The 20,212-nt window shown below is 36.8% G+C and overlaps 1 protein-coding gene across 2 annotated transcripts; it reads right to left on the reverse strand.

The window, feature by feature from the left end:
• Nucleotides 1-204: 204 nt before the first annotated feature.
• Nucleotides 205-19,854, reverse strand: kel (Kell metallo-endopeptidase (Kell blood group)). Of its 2 annotated transcripts, none has more exons than XM_067449112.1 (18): nucleotides 19,528-19,854; nucleotides 17,959-18,127; nucleotides 17,595-17,879; nucleotides 15,130-15,260; nucleotides 14,701-14,859; nucleotides 9,333-9,404; nucleotides 9,023-9,211; nucleotides 6,436-6,596; nucleotides 6,215-6,332; nucleotides 6,015-6,110; nucleotides 5,815-5,913; nucleotides 5,658-5,735; nucleotides 5,448-5,551; nucleotides 3,873-3,962; nucleotides 3,710-3,777; nucleotides 3,458-3,618; nucleotides 1,246-1,335; nucleotides 205-1,166 (listed from the first exon to the last, which is right to left on the reverse strand). In XM_067449112.1, exons 1-18 carry the CDS (start codon nucleotides 19,552-19,554, stop codon nucleotides 1,002-1,004), a joined length of 2,262 nt encoding a protein of 753 aa, XP_067305213.1. In that variant the 5' UTR covers nucleotides 19,555-19,854; the 3' UTR covers nucleotides 205-1,001. The 2 variants fall into 2 exon arrangements, with proteins under 2 accessions (XP_067305213.1, XP_067305214.1); XM_067449113.1 differs by lacking the exon at nucleotides 19,528-19,854 and adding an exon at nucleotides 19,042-19,122.
• Between the last annotated feature and the right edge of the window lie 358 nt (nucleotides 19,855-20,212).

Below are 20,212 nucleotides of genomic sequence, written 5' to 3' on the forward strand. Positions count from 1 at the left end.
CAGAGGCAGACAGTGGTCAAGTTTTTTTTTTTTTTTTTTTTTTTTTTACTTTCTACACATATTGTTCAATTTGGCTATTATGTTCATCCATATACAATTTTGCATATACTATTATTGTTTTTCTTTGGAAAACTTTTACGTCACTACATTCCAAAGTGTGATGTCATACTTTTTACTGGACTGTTTTATATATATAGATCACCTTTAATCCTTAATTGCATTAACAATGTAGTACTTTCCTTCTTGCACACAAGTGAAACACTGAATTACTTTTACTATATTTTTAATGTAATTAAGTATTCAATTATATTTAATATGAAACGTAGTGCAGTAAAAAATACAATATTATGATTTGGAATGTAGTGAAGTAAAAGTTTCCCAAAGAAGAACACTGATAAAGTACAAATAGTTGAACAATATATTTGAGTAGAAAGTAAAAATATTTCACTTGTATCCGCCTCTGTTAATGAGTTACATTCTCTGTTAAAATTGCTTTTACAAGGTGAAATGCCCTCCTACCTTCCAAAAACGTAACTTAATTCTAGTAACCAGTTTAACGTTGGTATTTATATAATAAGACCACAGTTACCACAAATTAAACCAGTGTAACTTTGTAAACAAACTAGGAAATACTGCCATAGGTGTTATATAACTGCATGAGATTTCCTCTCTTCCATAATATATTATTTTGCATGAATCTACAACATTTCCCTCAAAATTCTGTAAAAGCATAGTATATATTTTCAATGCATTGTGAGAGATCATATCCACCAAGCAGCTTTTAACTGTTCATCATACTGTACATCACTTATCAAATGTGATAATATTGCCTAAATGTATATGTGACATTTCTAAACCCATTACTTATCCAGTGAATATAAAAAGGCTAATGATCTCTGGAATGACTTTCTCCTATTTTACTAAACATTAAGCAGCTCCAATGGTTCAATAGTCCCAAACCAGCTCCAAAAAGTCTCAGGGGAGATGTGTTCCGCCCAGATTCAGCGCAGCGTTCGACTCTGACACGTCTCGTGAGGAGAACTCTGAGATTTATTCAGGCAGGTCAACGGTTTGGGGCAGAAGCCCGAGTTTGAACACAGGACTGTCACCAGGAAGGAAGGTTCAAAGGGCATGAACTCACGGAAGGAGTCAGCATCACACGTTACCTGTAACATTTGATTTGAATGTTCGATTAGCACACATGCTTGAGTGCCTATGTAATTCTCTTTGAGATGTTCTCTGTACCTTAGTAAAGGATGAGAGGAACAGGTGAATGTAAGAGAGGCCTGATAGAGATGAGTCCGTTGGATGCCTTGTGAAACTCATCTTATAAGCCTGTAAGGAACAAATGTGGAATATACACATTTTGAAAGGAAGACAAATATTGGGTTAATTTCTAAAAAACAGTAAAAAGAGTATTGTTGTAGACTACAGCAGAGGTTTTCAAACAGTAACAGTAAGCTTACTTAACAGTACGTTTAAAAAAAAAAAAAAAAAAAAAAGATTTAAATAAATACAAATTAGATTAAAATAAATTAATAAATAATAAATCTAACACTAAAGTACTATAATGAGAAGAAAAACAACATAGAACTTAAAACCCTTATTTAGTTTTTCTAACATTCTGATTGTTATGATAACATGACGTCATAACATATCATAACATGTTATGATAACGTCTATGACGTTATGATAACGTAATCTGAAGTCCAGTATTTTTTATAGTTTTAAACCCTTATTTTTTGTTTTAAATTCATGAACATTAAAGAAACATTCCATTTTAGAATTTTGCAGACATTATAAACGTTACTTTTTAACGTTACTTACTAAAGGGGGCGGGGCTTGGTTATGGAGGATTGTTTCGTTTAGTCAATAATTTAAGAAGGTCAAAATTTAAAAGCTCTTTGTAACTTGTACTCAGCCTTAAAACTAATATATTATTCTTGTAATTGTTTAACTACAGCATTTGTCACATTAAAGGTTTATTTACAAAGAAGACCATTGACAGCTCCTCACTACATCCAGGCCAATGTTCACTTTTTTCTTTCTTTTTTTAATCTATAGCATTTGTTATGAAAAACATGAACACAGTTAGAAACTATAGCTACAACATGCCACAGGTGTAAGATACATCTTTAGTGAACAATCTATTCCCATTACTGATTATCTACTGTATTATAAATTCTACAACTAGTCAACATTTACCACAATAAATACAATAGAATGTGATACATTCTAGTAAACGTGGTCATCATGAGTTTAAAAAGCTTGTTTTACTACATTCTCAACAGAATTCAAATGGGTCGCACATTTTATCATCATTGTCAAGAGGGAACGGCTCGTGCAAATCTTAACACTTTTGGAGCGCGCTTGAACGCACCTACAGTGATTCGCGTGCCACTAAATTGAACAATTGGGCTTCAGTCACAGTCATATTGCACAGAAATTGATCCGTTATAAAAGTGTGAATTAGCGGTAGGCAAGAGAAAGTGCAGGCATGCTTACCGGTGAGTACCGCCCACTTTTGAGCACTGTGAATGTCCAACTAAGACATTTTACTAAAACCTTTTATGAATGAAATAACATTTTTGTGCTTACATTTTCTTAGAACATTATTAAAGAACAGCTGAATTTAAGCAAAAGTTCTATTTCCGTTACTGGACTTTTATTCATACATTTGAGAGAACCTTGCCAGAACGTTAGCCAAAGTTCCTAAAAAGAATGTTCCCTGATATAGAAACTAAAAAAATTCTAAATAAAAAAAATTCTGCACAGAATAAATGGGTCTTCGAACAAGAAACTCTATGAGATGCCTGTTAAATGTTATTATGGGGTAATCATATTTGGGGAGAGATTGTCTAAGGCCCCGTCCACACGAAGCCAGCGCTTTCCCAATCCAATCTTTTTTTTCCCCTCGTTTCAAGAAATATCTGTGTCCACACGAGATTACTGACTAAAAATGATGTAGTTTGCATGCCAGGCCAGTGTGTGGCGCTGTAATTCTGCCACAGAAATACACTAAAAACGGAGAAGAAGAGTTGTGGCTAGCAGGGGTATAGCAGTGGTCGGAGGTGAGGCAAAATCTCACAATAAAATAACAATAAATACATTTGCTACTTAATAGATGTGTTTTATATTGATATTGATGTGCGCTTGCCCAGTGCCCGTAGTTGAATCCCTTAACTCTTTCACCGTGCTGGACGTAGTGTGATGACATCACCGTTTCAGAAAATATACGGATTCGCTGTACACACGAAAATGGAAGATGATCGTTTTCAGATTTACCCACTTTGGGACCCGGTTCCAGAAAATATAGGATTCATGCTTCTAAAACGCCGGATCCGTGTGGACGAAACGCTGATACGGTACAAAATGTATACGTATACAGCTAAACGCGTCTCTGTGTGGACGGGGCCTAAAAGATTGTAAACCCCTAGACTACAGTGAGTTAACTTACCTCCAGAGCCACCTGTAGAGCGGAGTACTGCACCCAAACCTCCTGCTGTTTAGGAGGGGGAAGAGAAAATGTGCCAGCCTGTCCCGGACCTTTGGTCACACTCAGATAATGAGACCACACGCACATACCCTCTGACTCTGGATTATTGGCCTGTGTGTGGACTAGCGATCAACGAGAAACATAGGCGGGGAATAAAAACAATCAAAAACACATCGCACATGCATATTCATATGGAAATCCACACTGACTTACTATCAGGAAGCAGAAGGTGGAGAAGATCTTTAGCCATCAGAGATCCCAGTGTACCATAATTCAGTGCCCTAGAGAATATAATCATTTATACCATGGTCTGTCAGAATGCATTAATATTATTACCACTGAATAAGTATTCTGTGTTTATGTTGTAATAAGATACCTGGGATATGAGGAATGGAAGAAAGGCAAAACAAACATTCCAACAGGGATGATGATGTCATTACCGGAGATGGATGGAGTGATAGACAAACTAGGAAGAGGAAAGACAGAAATGTAAAATGGATGATGACTTAAAATCGGTCCTAGCCCTACATTTTTTTCATTTTCGATAATCTGTTTCCCTTGTATGTATGCACAATACGGAAAAAATACGTAGTTCTGTTACATCACAACTTTAATATCAGAATAGTGATAATCGAGTACAAAAGGATACAAACATAAAAGTACATTTGGTTAAATGTGAACTTAATGTGAAATCAATTAGCGACTTAGTAGCCTAGAAATCTAGACGCACCCTGGCGGCAGCAAATCTAATCTGCCCGTGAGTGTCGTCTAGCAACTCTCAATACCCTTCTGAGCTGTAAACGCCAAACTCTTGCCGGGCCAATCACATCGTGTATAGAGTCGGTGGGCGGGGCCATAATGACGACGGCCAAGTTGCGTTTGCGTGCTTTTAGCAAAAGACAGACACTGGCGAACGGCGGTCTTTCGAATCAGCTTTGAACGTGACTCTGGAAGACTTGGAGTTAAGCTTTTGTCTGAGAAAAGAACAAAGAACGTCCTTTAAAAGGGAAGATGTGTTCGGAGTTTTGCTGACCGGATATGGCGAATGTTTAATCTATCAACAAGCTCTGTTTCACCTTCGTTGCTCTGGTTGGTTGTAGCGTTATCCAATAGCGTGCAGAGGGAGTTTGAAAGACAACCGTTTATCCCGCCCCTCGGATTGAGCCCTGTCAATGGTGAGTTTCCAGACCAAACATCTTGATGTGGGTCTGGCTTGTCAGGCTAGCGATTTAGTTAATGTGAACTAAAATTTGACATTCAGATCAAATTAATTTAGAGTCTTTTGAAGGTAAACACTATTTGTGTAGAAGCTAGTGTAACACAATGGAATGAGCCGCATAGATTCTTGTGGAAGCTCAAATGTTTTGCGTAACACTCAAGAATGAACCTCATTGGTTCTTGAGGAAGCTCAAATGTGATGCGTAACACATGAGAATGAACCTCATTGGTTCTTGAGGAAGATAAAACGTGCAGCATACCACATGAGAATGAACCTCATTGGTTCTTGAGGAAGATAAAACGTGCAGCATACCACATGAGAATGAACCTCATTGGTTCTTGTGGAAGCTCAAATGTGATGCGTAACACATGAGAATGAACCTCATTGGTTCGAATGAACCTCATTGGTTCTTGTGGAAGCTCAAATGTGATGCATAACACATGAGAATGAACCTCATTGGTTCTTGTGGAAGCTCAAATGTGATGCATAACACATGAGAATGAACCTCATTGGTTCTTGTGGAAGCTCAAATGTGATGCGTAACACATGAGAATGAACCTCATTGGTTCTTGAGGAAGCTCAAATGTGATGCGTAACACATGAGAATGAACCTCATTGGTTCTTGAGGAAGCTCAAATGTGATGCGTAACACATGAGAATGAACCTCATTGGTTCTTGAGGAAGCTCAAACATGCATAACCTTAAAATAAATTGCTAACATGAGAAACTCACCCTTCAGTCCGTGTGCCGTGTGAGAGCAGTCTGCTCCTGCTCTTCTGCTCCAGAACCAGCATCTGCAGGTAGTTAGAGAAAAAATCCTCCTCTTTCAAAACCACCTAGTGCAAAGAGGAAGAGAAACACAGGTAATGAAGAATATTTCATCCACTCATCAGACTACACAGATTGTTTACACATCACGTATTTATCTTCAAATGAATCTACCTCTGCATAGAGATGGTTGAGTTCTTTATGATTGAGGTTACATGTTTTAGTGGAGAGTCTTGGATTAAGAGTTTTAATCTGAAAAAGAAACAAGATTATCAGAACAAAATCCATATGCAGTTTAAATTGGATGTGTTTTTTTTGGATATGGTTTTACCTTGTTCAAAATAAAGCCTGATGATTTGTTGTCCCTCCAGCTCAGATCAGTTAGTTTCTTCTTGAGGGATGAATAAACATCATGAATCAACTCTTCAGCCTGGCAGAAAGAGAAAAACACTTGTGTCATTGCTCTTTTAAATACATATTTATGCATAATCAATCCTTTATTTTTTCATGAGGTCCAAAACCAAAATGCACCTCTTTCTGTGCATGTCGTTCTCTAATCGCATGACTTAGTAAGGTGTCAAATCCTCGCTCTGTCTGTTGAACACATCGCCACCACCGTGGCATCTCCTAAAATCACAGACCGTATAAGCGAATGAAATATATAATGCAATCTGGACTGCTTCACCTCAAACAAATAGGCTTTGTGGGGAATTAATTTAATGCCGACCCACCTCCTGTGTGTCTCCAGTCGCAATGGAATAGTTTCTCATTGTTTGGAAGAACCTCGAGTCCAGCGCAGGTATGAGTGTTTGCAAAAGACTGAAGATCATGTATGTGTGAAGAGGGCCACTGCAGATTTATACACACAGGCACATATGGAGAAAACAAAACATCTGTATCATTTATCAAGATCGATCCAATTTTAAGAAACCAAGCCAAAAAAGTGACTTACGTGCCCATCATCTCATGCTGGACTTGCCATTGGCTGATTGTCTGGGACATGTGGATTATGTACGGAAAATTGTGGACTAACACAACATCTGATTGGCTGATAGGAAGAGGCTGAAATATGGCTTGTAGACAAGAAAGCCAATCAATAGCTGGAGCCAGAGTCTGTGAGGGACAGGAAAAACAGCTCCTTTAGAACACAAGTCATACATTATTTTGGGTTAATGACATTTTTATTTTAGTACATCTATTAATGTATTAAATAGATGTTTGACTCAATTGATTCACACTTTAACTTGAATACACATCTTCTATGATGAGCATCATTTTTGAAATAGAATAAGACTTAGATGTATTCAAGTTGTAAAGCAAATTTATATCACATGGCATTATGAGTTATTCAATTTAAGCTTTTCTTGTAAAAGGAATAAAAGTCTTTCCAAAACCATATGAAACAAATATGAATACAAATAAAACATTTCTTAATTGGCACATAGCCTGTTAAATGTCATTGTAGTCGGACACATTTTTTTTTTTTATTGCTTTACCCCCATGACATATTAGAGTAATCATCATAAATGAGCTATTATTCAAAAGCATAAACACTCAAAATTCATGAAATTGGGCATTACATTACTATGGAAACGGCTCTTTAAATCCTTTTAGAAGGTTTTTGGGATATCAAATTCAAGTTTGGAACACAACTTGGTTAGATGTATAGCTTTGATTTTCTAGCAATTTAAGGCTCCAAATTATTTTGGAAAATATTCAGTACACATTGCTTTCACTTCTGCAATAATCTGCTGAGTGTATTCTCCAAAAAGAGTCCGACCTTAAGTCTGCATTTCAAAGCATTAATGAAATACATCCATTTAAGTTTAGATTGATGCTAAAAAAATGAGGGTGGTTACCAAGTTACCAGTTACAGTTACCAAGTAAACTAAATATATATATATATGTTTACTTAACTGTCACCACCCCCTTTTTAGCATAGATCTGAACTTAAATGGATGGATATATTTCATCAATGCTTATATATATATATATATATACACACATACATACACACATACATACACACATATATATATACATTCAGAAACGCCTCCAATGAACCATATATGGTGACAACATATCCCTTTATGTGATGATTACGAGATTGTTTTTTTTTCCCTCACCGCAATTATGGCAAAAAGAGGAACTTCACAAACACAAAATGAGTCAACCATTTTGACGTTGACGACAATGACAATGACGTTTAACAACAACAAACAACAACAAATTTGCAACACAAATGATTATTTGTCTAGCAGAGAACAGAATGAAACACTTTTCTATTTACATAATTAAATTTGTCGGTTTATGACGGTGCTTTTATGGCGATGTGAGTGCAGTCTGTGGATCCAATTATGTTAGGAAATCTGGCGATTGCATGCAAGCCCCATTTTATTTTGGCTTGTTGAGGATTTCAGTAAGGGAACTGTGGGTTGGGTCCAAGGAAATAATTGCATCCAACATTTGTATTGTATTGTATTTATATCTCTATCTATCTATCTATCTATATAAATAATCTATAGATAAAGATATATAGTCATTTTAAACACAATGCATAATATATATATATATATATATATATATATATATATATATATATATATATATATATATATATATATATATATATATATATATATATATATATATAAATTTAGTGTCAAATAAATTTAGCACGATCTTTCGAATATACTCCCAGGTTTCTACTGATACATAGCCATATGTTAATTGCTGAAGTAACCCTTTACATGCTGTTTTATGTGTATTATCGCTGTTCTACCACTAGATTCTCCTCGTAAGCATGCTCAGAGGTGTTCTTATATTTACACACATTTCTACGTATAAGTACAAGTTGGTAAATCCTACACTTTGCGTGAAACTGTTCTTACACACTCACTACGCACAGAACTGTGCGTCAGACCCTTGATAAATGAGGGCCCTGGTTGCCTTAGAATTTTGATTTTATTGAAATAAAAAAAATAGTTGATACAATGAAGGAAATTGGTTTAATAAATAGAAACTCGAAATATTTTGGTATCTGAACCACAGAAATATGAAAATAGCACAATTAGGCATGATTCACTGTGTCATCACGAATAAAACATACAATTTATATAATTACCCAACATGCTTACAAAATATTTTAATAATATTTGAATAAATCTCATTTGAATAAAATTCTCAAAAATGTTCATTGTTTTAACTAAAAAATGTAATTTCAGTGAACTCAAAATTAAGGCAACCATGTAACTTATTTTATTTTATTTACAGTATATATATATATATATATATATATATATATATATATATATATATATATATATATATATATATATATATATATATATATATATATTTGCATTGGCCAATTTACAGACAAAGCACTATAGGTTTTGAAGCATGAATTAAATGTGTTGGGTGAGTAACTGCATTTTCACACAGTTTTTTTTTTTTTTTGTGAACACTCTTATTTGTTATTGATCCATTTATATACAAAAGTCAGACAGGAAATCCAATTTCCACACAAACACACAGACCTGTAGCTCTTGGATGGTAATTCTGTGGTAGAGCAACTTCTGACTCAGGCGGTAGCGAAGAGGAGATGTGGCCACGGCGAGAGTTGTGGACAGAGATATATAAAGACCACAGTGCTGTGTGGTTCCACCGGAGGGAACATCCAAAAGAGCCAAATACTGACCACAGGACAAATAGAATGGACGCAAATACTGAGAAAGAAGAACAGAAACAGACAACAATAGAGATGTTACCAAAATACCAAAGAACCCAGAAGCATTAGCAACACTATATGTATAAAATCTGGTACTGAGCTGAACAGAAAACACCTACCCGGGTACTAGCTTTGGATTTACGTGTCTTGCTATTCCAGTCGATAGGGAATTGAAAATGAGGCTCATCAATCTATAGAAATGTAAACAGACATTTTTAACCATGGAGCAACGTTGCCGCCCTCAAAAGCAGCATTTGTAATTACATTTGAATTTATACAGTACTTTTATGTAGAAATGTGTTTAATGTTAAATTTAAACTAAAAAAAAATAAAAATCACAGTTGCTTGTTGTGGTAGAGCAATCAGAAGATATGCAAGAATGTGTTTTGGTATTAGGAGAAGACATAAGAATGTGTGTAAAAACGAACAAGCAAGTGAATTTTTAGTTTGCATGCAACATATTTCGACAAAAATATTTCTACAGTATAAATAAAAGTGTTAATTCTCTTTGTGTACTAAAGTATTGACTTTTCCCAGTACATTTGACCTACTGTTGAAGTCAGTATCTAAAATACGGATCCACAAGAACATTCATCTAGCCAAAACTGACATTTTAGTATAGTATAGAAAGCAGTAAAAACAACAACAACAACAACAACAACAAAAATTCTATATAGCAAATATTTTCCTGGTGAAAAAAACCCCCATCTAAACATTTTGACAAGTGTGGCTCACGCCACAACAAGAACATGTTTTATTTTGGCGGCATTGGCCAATTTACAGACAAAACACTATAGGTTTTGAAGCATGGATTAAATGTGTTGGGTGAGTAACTGCATTATGCAGACATGGAAAAGAGTTCTGATGTTCCAGCAAACAGGCGTGACATTTGCGCTTACAGTTTTTAGAGATGTTAAAAATGTGCCAAAGCGATTTTAGAAAATGCTCACTAGAATGAAAATATCATGGTCAAAATATATGCAATTAAATGAATGAAATCCATAAAAACAGGAAAGAGAAGTGTGCCTGTCAAAACCATTTCATGCAGTCATTTGCAGTCTCATGCAGTTTTTTTTTTACACACATTTCTTAATACTTAGGTCTCTTTTTCAAAACTCTTCACACAGTTTTTCACACAGTCTCAACTTTCTGCTTGGCACAGCAGTACATTTCACATCCAAAATGTGCTAAAACTACAAAAACACTCATACATATCTCAAACCAATGCACTGTCCCATAACACTAGCAAAGGTTGACACCCAACAAACATACTTAAAACTTATTAAAAAACAATGACCTAAACAATTTTAACAAAAGGAAGCATTATTCAGTGTTTTCATCCGTAAACATTTATTTACAAAACAAAACGTTTTAAATTCACTGAAATATGTTATCGTGGAACACTGGACCAGCTCAATACTCTCTCCAGGGTGCAGGGTGCAGGGTGCATGGTTCATGCACTGTAAAACAAATTTGTTGGTTTTTGTTGGTTTAACTTAAAAAAGTAAGTAACCTGGTTGCCTTAAAATGTTGTGTTTATTGAACTTAAAAATTTGAGTTGATACAATGAAGGAAATGTGTTCAATAAATGGAAACTCAAAATATTTTTGTATCTGAACCACATAAAAAATGTGATAAATCATGAAAATAGCACTATTTGGCATATTTCACTGCGTCATCAGAAATAAAACACACACAATTACCCAATATGCTTACAAAATCTTTTAATAATATTTTAATAAAGGTTGTCGAATCTCCAAAAATGTTCATTGTATTAACTCAAAATTTTAATTTCAATGAATTAAAAATTTTAAGGCAACCAGGTAACTATTTTTCGAAATAATTTTTTACAGTGTGGGAGTTTGCCCAACCAATCCACATGTGCTTTGTGGATTTGGAGAAGGCATTTGACTGTGTTCCTCGTGGCATCCTGTGGAGGGTGCTCTGGGAGTATGGGGTCCAGGGAATTTACGACATTTCTGTCCCTCTCACTGCTTAGGCCTGTATAGTCCCTGTACGACCGGAGCAAGAGCTTGGTTCGCACTGCCGGATATAAGTCAGACATGTTGGACTCTGGCAGGGATTGCTCAGAACTGTCACCGGTTCTGTTCGAAAAATTCTGATTTTTATGGACGGAATTTCTAGGCGCAGCCAGGGGCCGGAGAGTGTCCAATTTTGGGGACCACGCAATTTCGTCTCTGCTTTTTGCCGATGATGTTTTCGTGTTGGCCTCTTCAGACCGAGACCATCAGAAATGGGTGGCTAGCCCGTTTCAGGTTGGTGGAGAGTTCCTGCTTCAAGTGGAGAGGTTCAAGTATCTCTGGGTCTTGTTCACGAGTGAGGGAAGGATGAAACGGAAGACGGGCAGACGGATCGGTGCAACTTCTTCAGTAATGCAGTCGATGTACCGGTCTGTCATAGTGAAGGAGGACCTGAGCTGTAAGGCGAAGCTCTCGATTTAGCGGTCGATCTACGTTCCTACTCTCACAGATGGTCATGAGCTGTGTGTCATGATGACCGAAAGGGGGCGCTCCTTTAGAGATAGGGTGAGAAGCTCCGTCACTCGGGAGGAGCTTAGAGTAGGGCCGTTGCTCCTCAACATTGAAAGGAGTGTGCTGTGGTAGCCTCCTGGATGCCTTCCCAGGGAGGTGTTCGGGGCACGTCCCACTGGGAGGAGACCTCGGGGAAGACCTAGGATACCCTGGAGGGATTATTATGTCTCCCAGCTGGCCTGGGATCGCCTAGGTGTTCCCCCGGGAAGAGCTGAAGGAAGTGTCTAGGAAGCGGGAAGTCAATGTGTGTCTGCATATGCTGCCTTCACGTGCTATCGGAATTAACATGCGAGTTTCCTTGGTAAAAATTGCACTTGAACGCCCACTCATTTCAAAATTTGAATTCGATAAGCTCGTAATCACGATTTCAGAAGTGGGAATTATCAAATTTCCGATAGCACGTGAAGGCGGCATTAGACTGCTGCCCCTGCGACCCGACCCCGGATAAGCGGAAGATGATGGATGGATGGATGAAATGTTTTACATGATCCATTTTTACACTACAGTACAAATTAATTCCTAAAAGAATTACTTAATTAAAATTCCTAAATTGTCCTATTTTGTATAGATGGTAATGAAGTTGAAAGACTAAAGCTTGGTACATACTCCACAAGAACAAAGAAATGTTTTTGTTTTCTCAAGAACAAGAACAAAATTTGTTCTGGTCAGGACATTCCATACTTCACGAGAAAAGCAGGTGCCGAACATGTCCGTTTCTCCACAATAACCCCGCCCATTTAATTTCTGATCAATCACATAATAGTTCTCGGACACCCACAAGAAAAAAGTTCTGCCAAGATGATATGTCCAGAAGAAGCTGTGAGAACTCCCAAACCAGGGCTGCGAGAACAATGTGACATAATTTTGTTCTCCCAGCACTTGGAGTGAGAACTTTTTCTATATTCTTGTAGAATATGTAATGGCCTTAACAACTGTGTAAGTGTTTAGCAGCTACATCTAATTGTCTTGATTTCATTAAAAAAAAATATTTGGAATATATTTCAATATGCTATTAGTGTAGAAATGTCTTTTTCAGTTTAGTATTATGTTAGGTTTTGAACTTAAGTTTAAAGGGGTCATGAATTAAGAAATCAAAACTTCCTTCCGTTTGACATGTAAGAGGTCATTGTACTATAAAACATCCAGTTGAACTGAAGAGATCACTGCATTCATGCCATGGGCGTAGATTACTTTTAATAAAGTGTATTTTCATCCCCCCGCACTTTTACTGGGTCTCCCCGATCCTAGTCGACCTGCTCCGAGCGGGATTCGAACCGGCGTTCCCAGCGCAAGGGTGGGCAAGTTAACAGGGACGCTAAAAACAGCTTTCTCTAACCTCGGTTGATAGCGCACTTCTTGAGGTCATGGGGAAGTGTATTTAGATAGAAACCAATGTAAATACATCAAGATTTAAATTCAGAGACAAAAAAATTATCTATGCATGACCTGTCATTTTATTCGAATCTAAATATGAGGAGGGCGCTCTCACAGAAAGTCCAAAAGTGGACCACAAATGTTTAAATGGGTTAAAAAAATTAAGCAGCACCATGAGCAGCAAACTGTTTTCAACACTGATAATAATCATAAATGTTTCTTGATTATGAAATCCTCAAATGAGAATGATTAGTGAAGGATCATGTGACACTGAAGACGAGTAATGATGATAAATTCAGCTTTGATCACAGGAATAAATTACACTTTACTATATATTTTTCACATAGAGAACAGATGAGTTACATCAGAATGATATTTCACTATATTATGTTTTTTACTGCATTTTTAATTAAGTAAATGCAGCGCATTTATATATATATCATACATATATCGGTCAAAAAAAATTGATATTACGACATTTCTGTCCCTCTCACTTCTGAAAAGATGGCTACGCCCCTGATTCATGCACTCAACAGACATGAATATCATCGGCTACAATGCTCATCACTGCAACATTTCATGCCACGGGAATAGATCTAAATATAATGTTATAATCAACACTTTTCACGATTCATAAAACTTAAAAAACGTAGTAAAAGTTTCTTGAGAGAATTCCACATACTATATTTCATATGCAAAGATTTTATCCAATCACAGCAGTGGGCGTTTTCACTGAAGTCTCACCGCAGATATGCTCCTTAAAACAGAGCGTTCAAATTAGAGGGTTAAGATCAAAGTAGAAAATAAACTATTTATTTTTAAATTATGACAATTTTTTTATGTAGAAAGTAACATTATAATTTCACCTCAGGAAATGCTTCGAAAAGAATGTTAGAGATGCACCAGTCGACCAGCCATAAATCAGAATCGGCTACTCGTTTTTCATTTTATTTTGTCATTCTATTCCAGACTTTCAATCATTTCCCGAAAGGTAATTTGTGTGAAAATATTATGAAGTCTGTAAACAGGACGTTAACACAGTCTGCTGCTTTTTGAATTTCACAAATCTAAAGTCAGACCATTCTGTTTTTGCTTTAAATCTTAAAATTACACAGTCGACAACAATCTTTGTGTGTATCGTCCTTGTTTGGGCCATGATTAAATTCAGTGGTGGCCTCTCATGCTGTTTTTAATTTAAGGTCAGTTTGGCCATTATAGAGCAAATAAACAACAAATAAATTAGCTTAAAACAAAGAAGAAAACAAAATCGGCAATCGGAATCAGACAAAAAATGAAGATTGTGCATGCCTAGAGTAGGTAAACATGCAAATTGGCCTGTAGATACATACATACATACATGGTGGTTGTGTCTGAGTGAGAAAAGAATACATCATTTGAAAGATGTAGTCAGTTAATTAATTTTATGCCAAAGCATTGGTAAATTATCCACAGTTTAGCCCACATACATCAATGCTGTTCTGCTCACTGTGTGAAGAATAGTGACCTAACCATTGCAAAAAGGGTCCTAAAAAATAAATTAGTAAATTAGTGATCACCTCACCTGTATGTAGTGTTGATTGGAAGCATTTTTCTCTTCACCAGTGTCTGGCCCTACATACACACTGAAGAAAGGAAATGTGGAGTACTGGCTCATCAGCAGGGCAAGGGTGGTGTTAAAATCGTTCTGATTCCATCCACCTGATACTGCCCAGCCACCTAACTACACACACACACACACACACACACACACACACACACACACACACACACACACACACACACACACACACACACACACACACACACACACACACACACACACACACACACACACACACACACACACACACACACACACACACACACACACACACACACACACACACACAGAAAATAAAAAAACAAAGAACACTGAAGCAAAATACATGATGCAACACCCACACAAGTGTTCTTTTTTTGTACTTTCTCTTATCCTAAAAAGTGTGTATACCTGCTGGAGTAGTGTGAGGAAGGGTTCTGAACCCACTTTCTCTTGAGATTCTGCATCCATGCAGGTCTTGAAGAATTTCTTTGCTTTCTGTTCTGCAGCACTCACAGAAACACCCTCCTCCTCAGGAGACTCTGATCAAACAGAGATCATACAGATTGAAATGGCCAATTCGTAGGTACATTATGTCATGTTGATCAAAATATATTATATGGGTTCAAATATTCTTAGCCCCCAAAACATCTAGACCAGAGGTTCTCAAATCTGGCACCCGAGATCCACTTTCCTGCAGAGTTTAGCTCCAACCCTAAACAAACACACCTGAACCAGCTAATCAAGCTCTTCAGGATTAATAGAAAGATACAGGCAGATAAGTTTGATCAAGGTTGGAGCTAAACTCTGCAGGAAAGTGGATCTCGGGTGCCAGATTTGAGAACCCCTGATCTACTAGACATTCATTCATAACTCAGTGGTGTGATTCATATTGCCCCCATACTCTTAAATAGGAGCCTCACTATTTCAGGGGACAGCCATCTGTAGTGGTCCAAAATCATATAGTGGACGTTATTGAGCGCACTCATTCAATCCTACAATGCACTGCAATAACAAGTGTCCTACTGATGTACATTCAATGGCTAGACAATACCCATATTTGCACTGTGAGAGCTGCGCATTGAATACATTCCCGCAACTCGCTAAAACATTGCGACCGCAGCTGAATCATCCATCCACTTTCCAAACCACTGATCCAATATATGACTAATATCATACAGATATACATTCCTTTTTAAATGACTATGTTTATTTAAGGTTTACACATGCTAGCTTCCATGAAAGAGTTCAAGATGAATCTTTTCATTACTACAGGAGCTGCCAGTTTGCAACATTTCAAATGATTATTAAACAGCAAGCACAAACGGCAAAAGCGGGAGCCCTTCCGGTGCGCTCAGTGTCTGAATTCACTCACTCGATTTCATCCACTCCTTTGAGTGGACTATATGAGTGGAGGAATGCAGATTTCAAATTCGAACACAGCACTAGTCTTCAGGATTACTAGAAACTACCAGGCAGGAGTTTTGGAGGTGGTTAGAGCTAAATTCTGCATGACAGTGACCCTTCAGGAGTGGAGTCACAGTCACATTAAAAGCTATAAGGTTGTCAAAATCTGTAAACCATATTTTCCATTCCTTTCTCTTTGATTTCTTTTGTAAATGTGTCCTGAATTGATTAATTGATCTCAGGTGAATCTTCACCATTGAAGGGAAATGTGTGAGGCTTTATATTCTTTCCAAGCTGCATTGCAAGTAGGTGTAGAAAGACTGTACTTTAACATAGTGATGCATGTACAGTGCAGTTCTGTCTAAGGGGCATTTTACCTGTCTCATTGTATATTGCTGTTCTCCCAAATACATTGTACTGCAGTGTGTTGACAAAAGCAAACATGGTGAATCATGTCCAATCTCTAAACTCAACTTTTTACTACTGAAATTAAATAGATTTTAAACTGAAATTAAAACTTGCCAATTTTGTACAGTACAGTACAAATATATTGTACTGCAATGTGTTGGCAAACAGTTATAGTATACATGGCGAATCATGTCCAATCGCTTGCAATCAATATCCCACGTACAGTATGCATAAATCTGCACTTCTAAAATTAAATTGATTTTAAAGTGAAATTAAACTGAAATTAAACTGATACATGTCATACAGAACAATTGTCTATTTTTAATCATTGTCATCAAAACTGTAGCCATAGTTTAAATCAGGAAATACTGACAAAGTTCACTGGCTTATTAAGCATCTTGTTCGTGAACATTGACACAAGGACTTGCCATTCTGATGGCATTGATTTGATCATTAGCATATTTACGTATTTACATGCTTTTGCGTGTAATCTATTGAGTGGTAATTTCTTTACAAATTGTTTAAAACATGGAAACTTAATGGTTTAGAAATGTTAAGGATGATTCAAGAAATGTACCAAAGAGACTAAGGAAACTGTAAGGCAAAAGTTGAATGTTGAGTCTTGCCTGATAATTGAAAAAAGTCAAGCCTTGGACAGAGATAGCGATACGACTAACAATACATGATAGAAACATATTGTAATGCATTCATTCAATGACATTGGATGAATGGATAGGTAGATGATAGATAGAAATTGAAATTCACCCTATTTATTTTCTAAAATGTATCTTAGTATCTTATTGATATTGACTGATTCAGTCATTTGTGCATTTTTTTTTGTGTTCAGTTTTTAATTTTCAAATTAATCAAAATGTCATCACTCTTATTTTCCTTTGAAATGACAGAGCCTCCATACAATCAATAACCAATGTATAGATCCAAGTCTAGCTCGAAGGAAGATAGACAGATAGAAGCAGACATTGAAAACTGAAGACACTATGAATGAGACCATGTCATCGGTTCTGTTTTAGGTACAAAAGACACAGTGGAATTTCACTCACCTAGTATTTCTTTAATGGCTTTCAGTAAAGCGGTCTGTCTGTCTGGAAATGTATCTAGCCGCCCATCACTTTCTCCTTGAACATCTGCCTCTTTTCTCATCCTCACTTCTAGTTCTCCATTGTCTTTATTGGAGGACCCCGTGATACTCTGTCTCTCTTCGTTGGTGGAAGATCCACCTGCTCCACAGGCAAATAGGAAGTAGTCACAGGGGCGAGAAAATGGATCCATTGCAACAGTAAAATGCTCTGATGTTTTTAGACAGGCGGGAGAAAGGCAAGGAGCAGCTGAAAGACAAGAGATAGAAATCACAACCACTGTTACCAATTAAATAAAGCTATACCAGAATGAGGGCTAGGTTTATACCTAAGTTCCATTGTGATTCCTTTTGCAGGTGGGAATAGATGCCTAAACCTAACGTAGTTCCGAAGAGAGAGAAGGCAAAGAGAACCAATAAGTGCCTGCGGTACTTGTTGCATCCCACTGGATTTGGCTCATCAGAACGAGGCTGTTCCTCTGACATTGTGACCATTTCCTGTGGGTACATATTCATGAACGTGTTGAAATGTCAATTTAAAAGCATATTTAGGAAAAGTTGGAATGTATAACTCAGACTTTATTATGGATTGAAATTACATTGGCATCCATTGACATCCAACCACAACGAGAACAAGTCATGTTCAAGAACAATACAAATTAATACAATTATCTTCAAAAGAGTACTGCACACTAGCCCACAGCTAATAATTAGATTATTTTAACATGAAATATTGATTTGAGTTTTTTTTTTTTTTTTTTTTAAATCTTTCCTGTATAATCATTAAACTCATGTGTTCATGTTTTTCTATCACAGTAGGGATCTCATCCTGAATGTTCACATACTCATGGGACTTGTGTCACAGCAGACCTAAGGTCCCCACGGGGAAACAAGCTAAATCATACAGAATTTGTTTTTTATTTATTTTTTTGAAAATGTGAAAATGCATAGGCTAAAGGTTTCTGTGATGGGTACAGGGGTTTTGTAAGAGGAGATAATTTACAGTTTATACAGTATAAAGTATGAAAACCATTAGATCTATGGAGAGTCCCCAACCAGACTCGTGTGTGTGTAGCCTATGTTTTTTTTTTTTTTTGCTTTTATTTAGGTACGTTATTACTAACATGAGTATTGTGAAAAGGGAAGGACCACATATTTGCTTTAAGTCAATTTCAATATGAAAACAATCGGCAAAGCATTAAGACAAAATCTACAACAATATTACAGCAATACAAAAACTTGAGTTCTATTCGTATTTTTCAGTATAATGATAATGATAAGTGTCATAAATGGCGGCAGTTTACATAAGAGACGAAGCTATTTCGCGTCACGCGAAAATTCGTCAAGATTTTGCTGGAAGAAAAGATACATTTTGTAATATGTCAATTGTAGATATAAGAAACACATCTCACGTAGAAGTCACGTTCAAAACAATCCGCTTTGTTTTAGTGAACAACGATTTCAGGAGTGAGGAGAGCCAACGACGGTGTGAAATATCTTTCAGACTAATGTTGCGATTGACCAATCAAAATCACGTGTTCCAGAGCCGTGAAATAGAACAGCATCATGAACTTATATCGCAAAGGTTAAAGGTTAAAGTACCTTGCGCAAGGCCATATTGGTGGTGGACAGTGAACTAGGATTCTTTACACCACGCCATTCATCTGTAAGTTGGCCTGAAGACCTTTCTGATTCAAGTCAAAACTTCATATTAGGCACTAACTCTACAGAATAAACTACAAGTCCATGGTGGTGCTTAAATGGGTGACTATAGTTCTCTGGTTCAAACCCCAATCCCAGCCCACCTTTTTCTATCATTTCCTGAGACTATCATGGTCATATAAAACACAACTGGGAAAAGTCTAAAAAGGAACAATTGTGCATCTTGAAAGCCTTACCTGATGAACAGCTGGGTTCTCATCCATCTTTCTTCTTTTGTGGCCGTTTGATCAGGATTCTTCCTACATATTGGTTTTCCAGCAAAGCTTTTTTTATTCTGTCACACTGTTCCTCTTTCTAGCACTTCCTCCGTAAACCACAAGTCATCAACTACTATCTTCTCTCATCACACTCTCTGTTCACTCTTTCACTGACTGATAAACATGTAATGAAGTGGCTTCCCTCAAGACCCCTCTCTTTCTCATACATAAATGGGGCATTTCAGGATGCTTTTCCTGAACTTCACCATTTCTTAACTTTATGAGGGCCAGAAGATGCTTTTGCTCTAAAATCCATCATTTGGATCAAGTCACCCAAGTTAAACATGGGAAAACAAACACTAAACGAGGGGGAAAAATCCTGCAAGTGCATTTTTTTTAACGCTTTATCAGTGAAGGAAGCGGCATAGTTAATATACATAAATATTCACATTTTTACATAAACATACGTCGACACTCTTGACTATCAGTGACGTATGTGAAGCTGGAGCGGGCTGATAAGAATTGAGGGGGGGTGAGAGGAGCCAAACCACAAAAGAGCACGTCACACATTGCGTGGGAACGAACATGTTTGGATGGCGTCACATGGCGAAGACGTAAACACATATGGACCAAAAAAAAAAATACACATTGCTATATGAAAATG

The sequence above is a fragment of the Pseudorasbora parva genome, chromosome 7 (genome assembly GCF_024679245.1).
Source record: "Pseudorasbora parva isolate DD20220531a chromosome 7, ASM2467924v1, whole genome shotgun sequence".
Taxonomy (NCBI): Eukaryota; Metazoa; Chordata; class Actinopteri; order Cypriniformes; family Gobionidae; genus Pseudorasbora; species Pseudorasbora parva.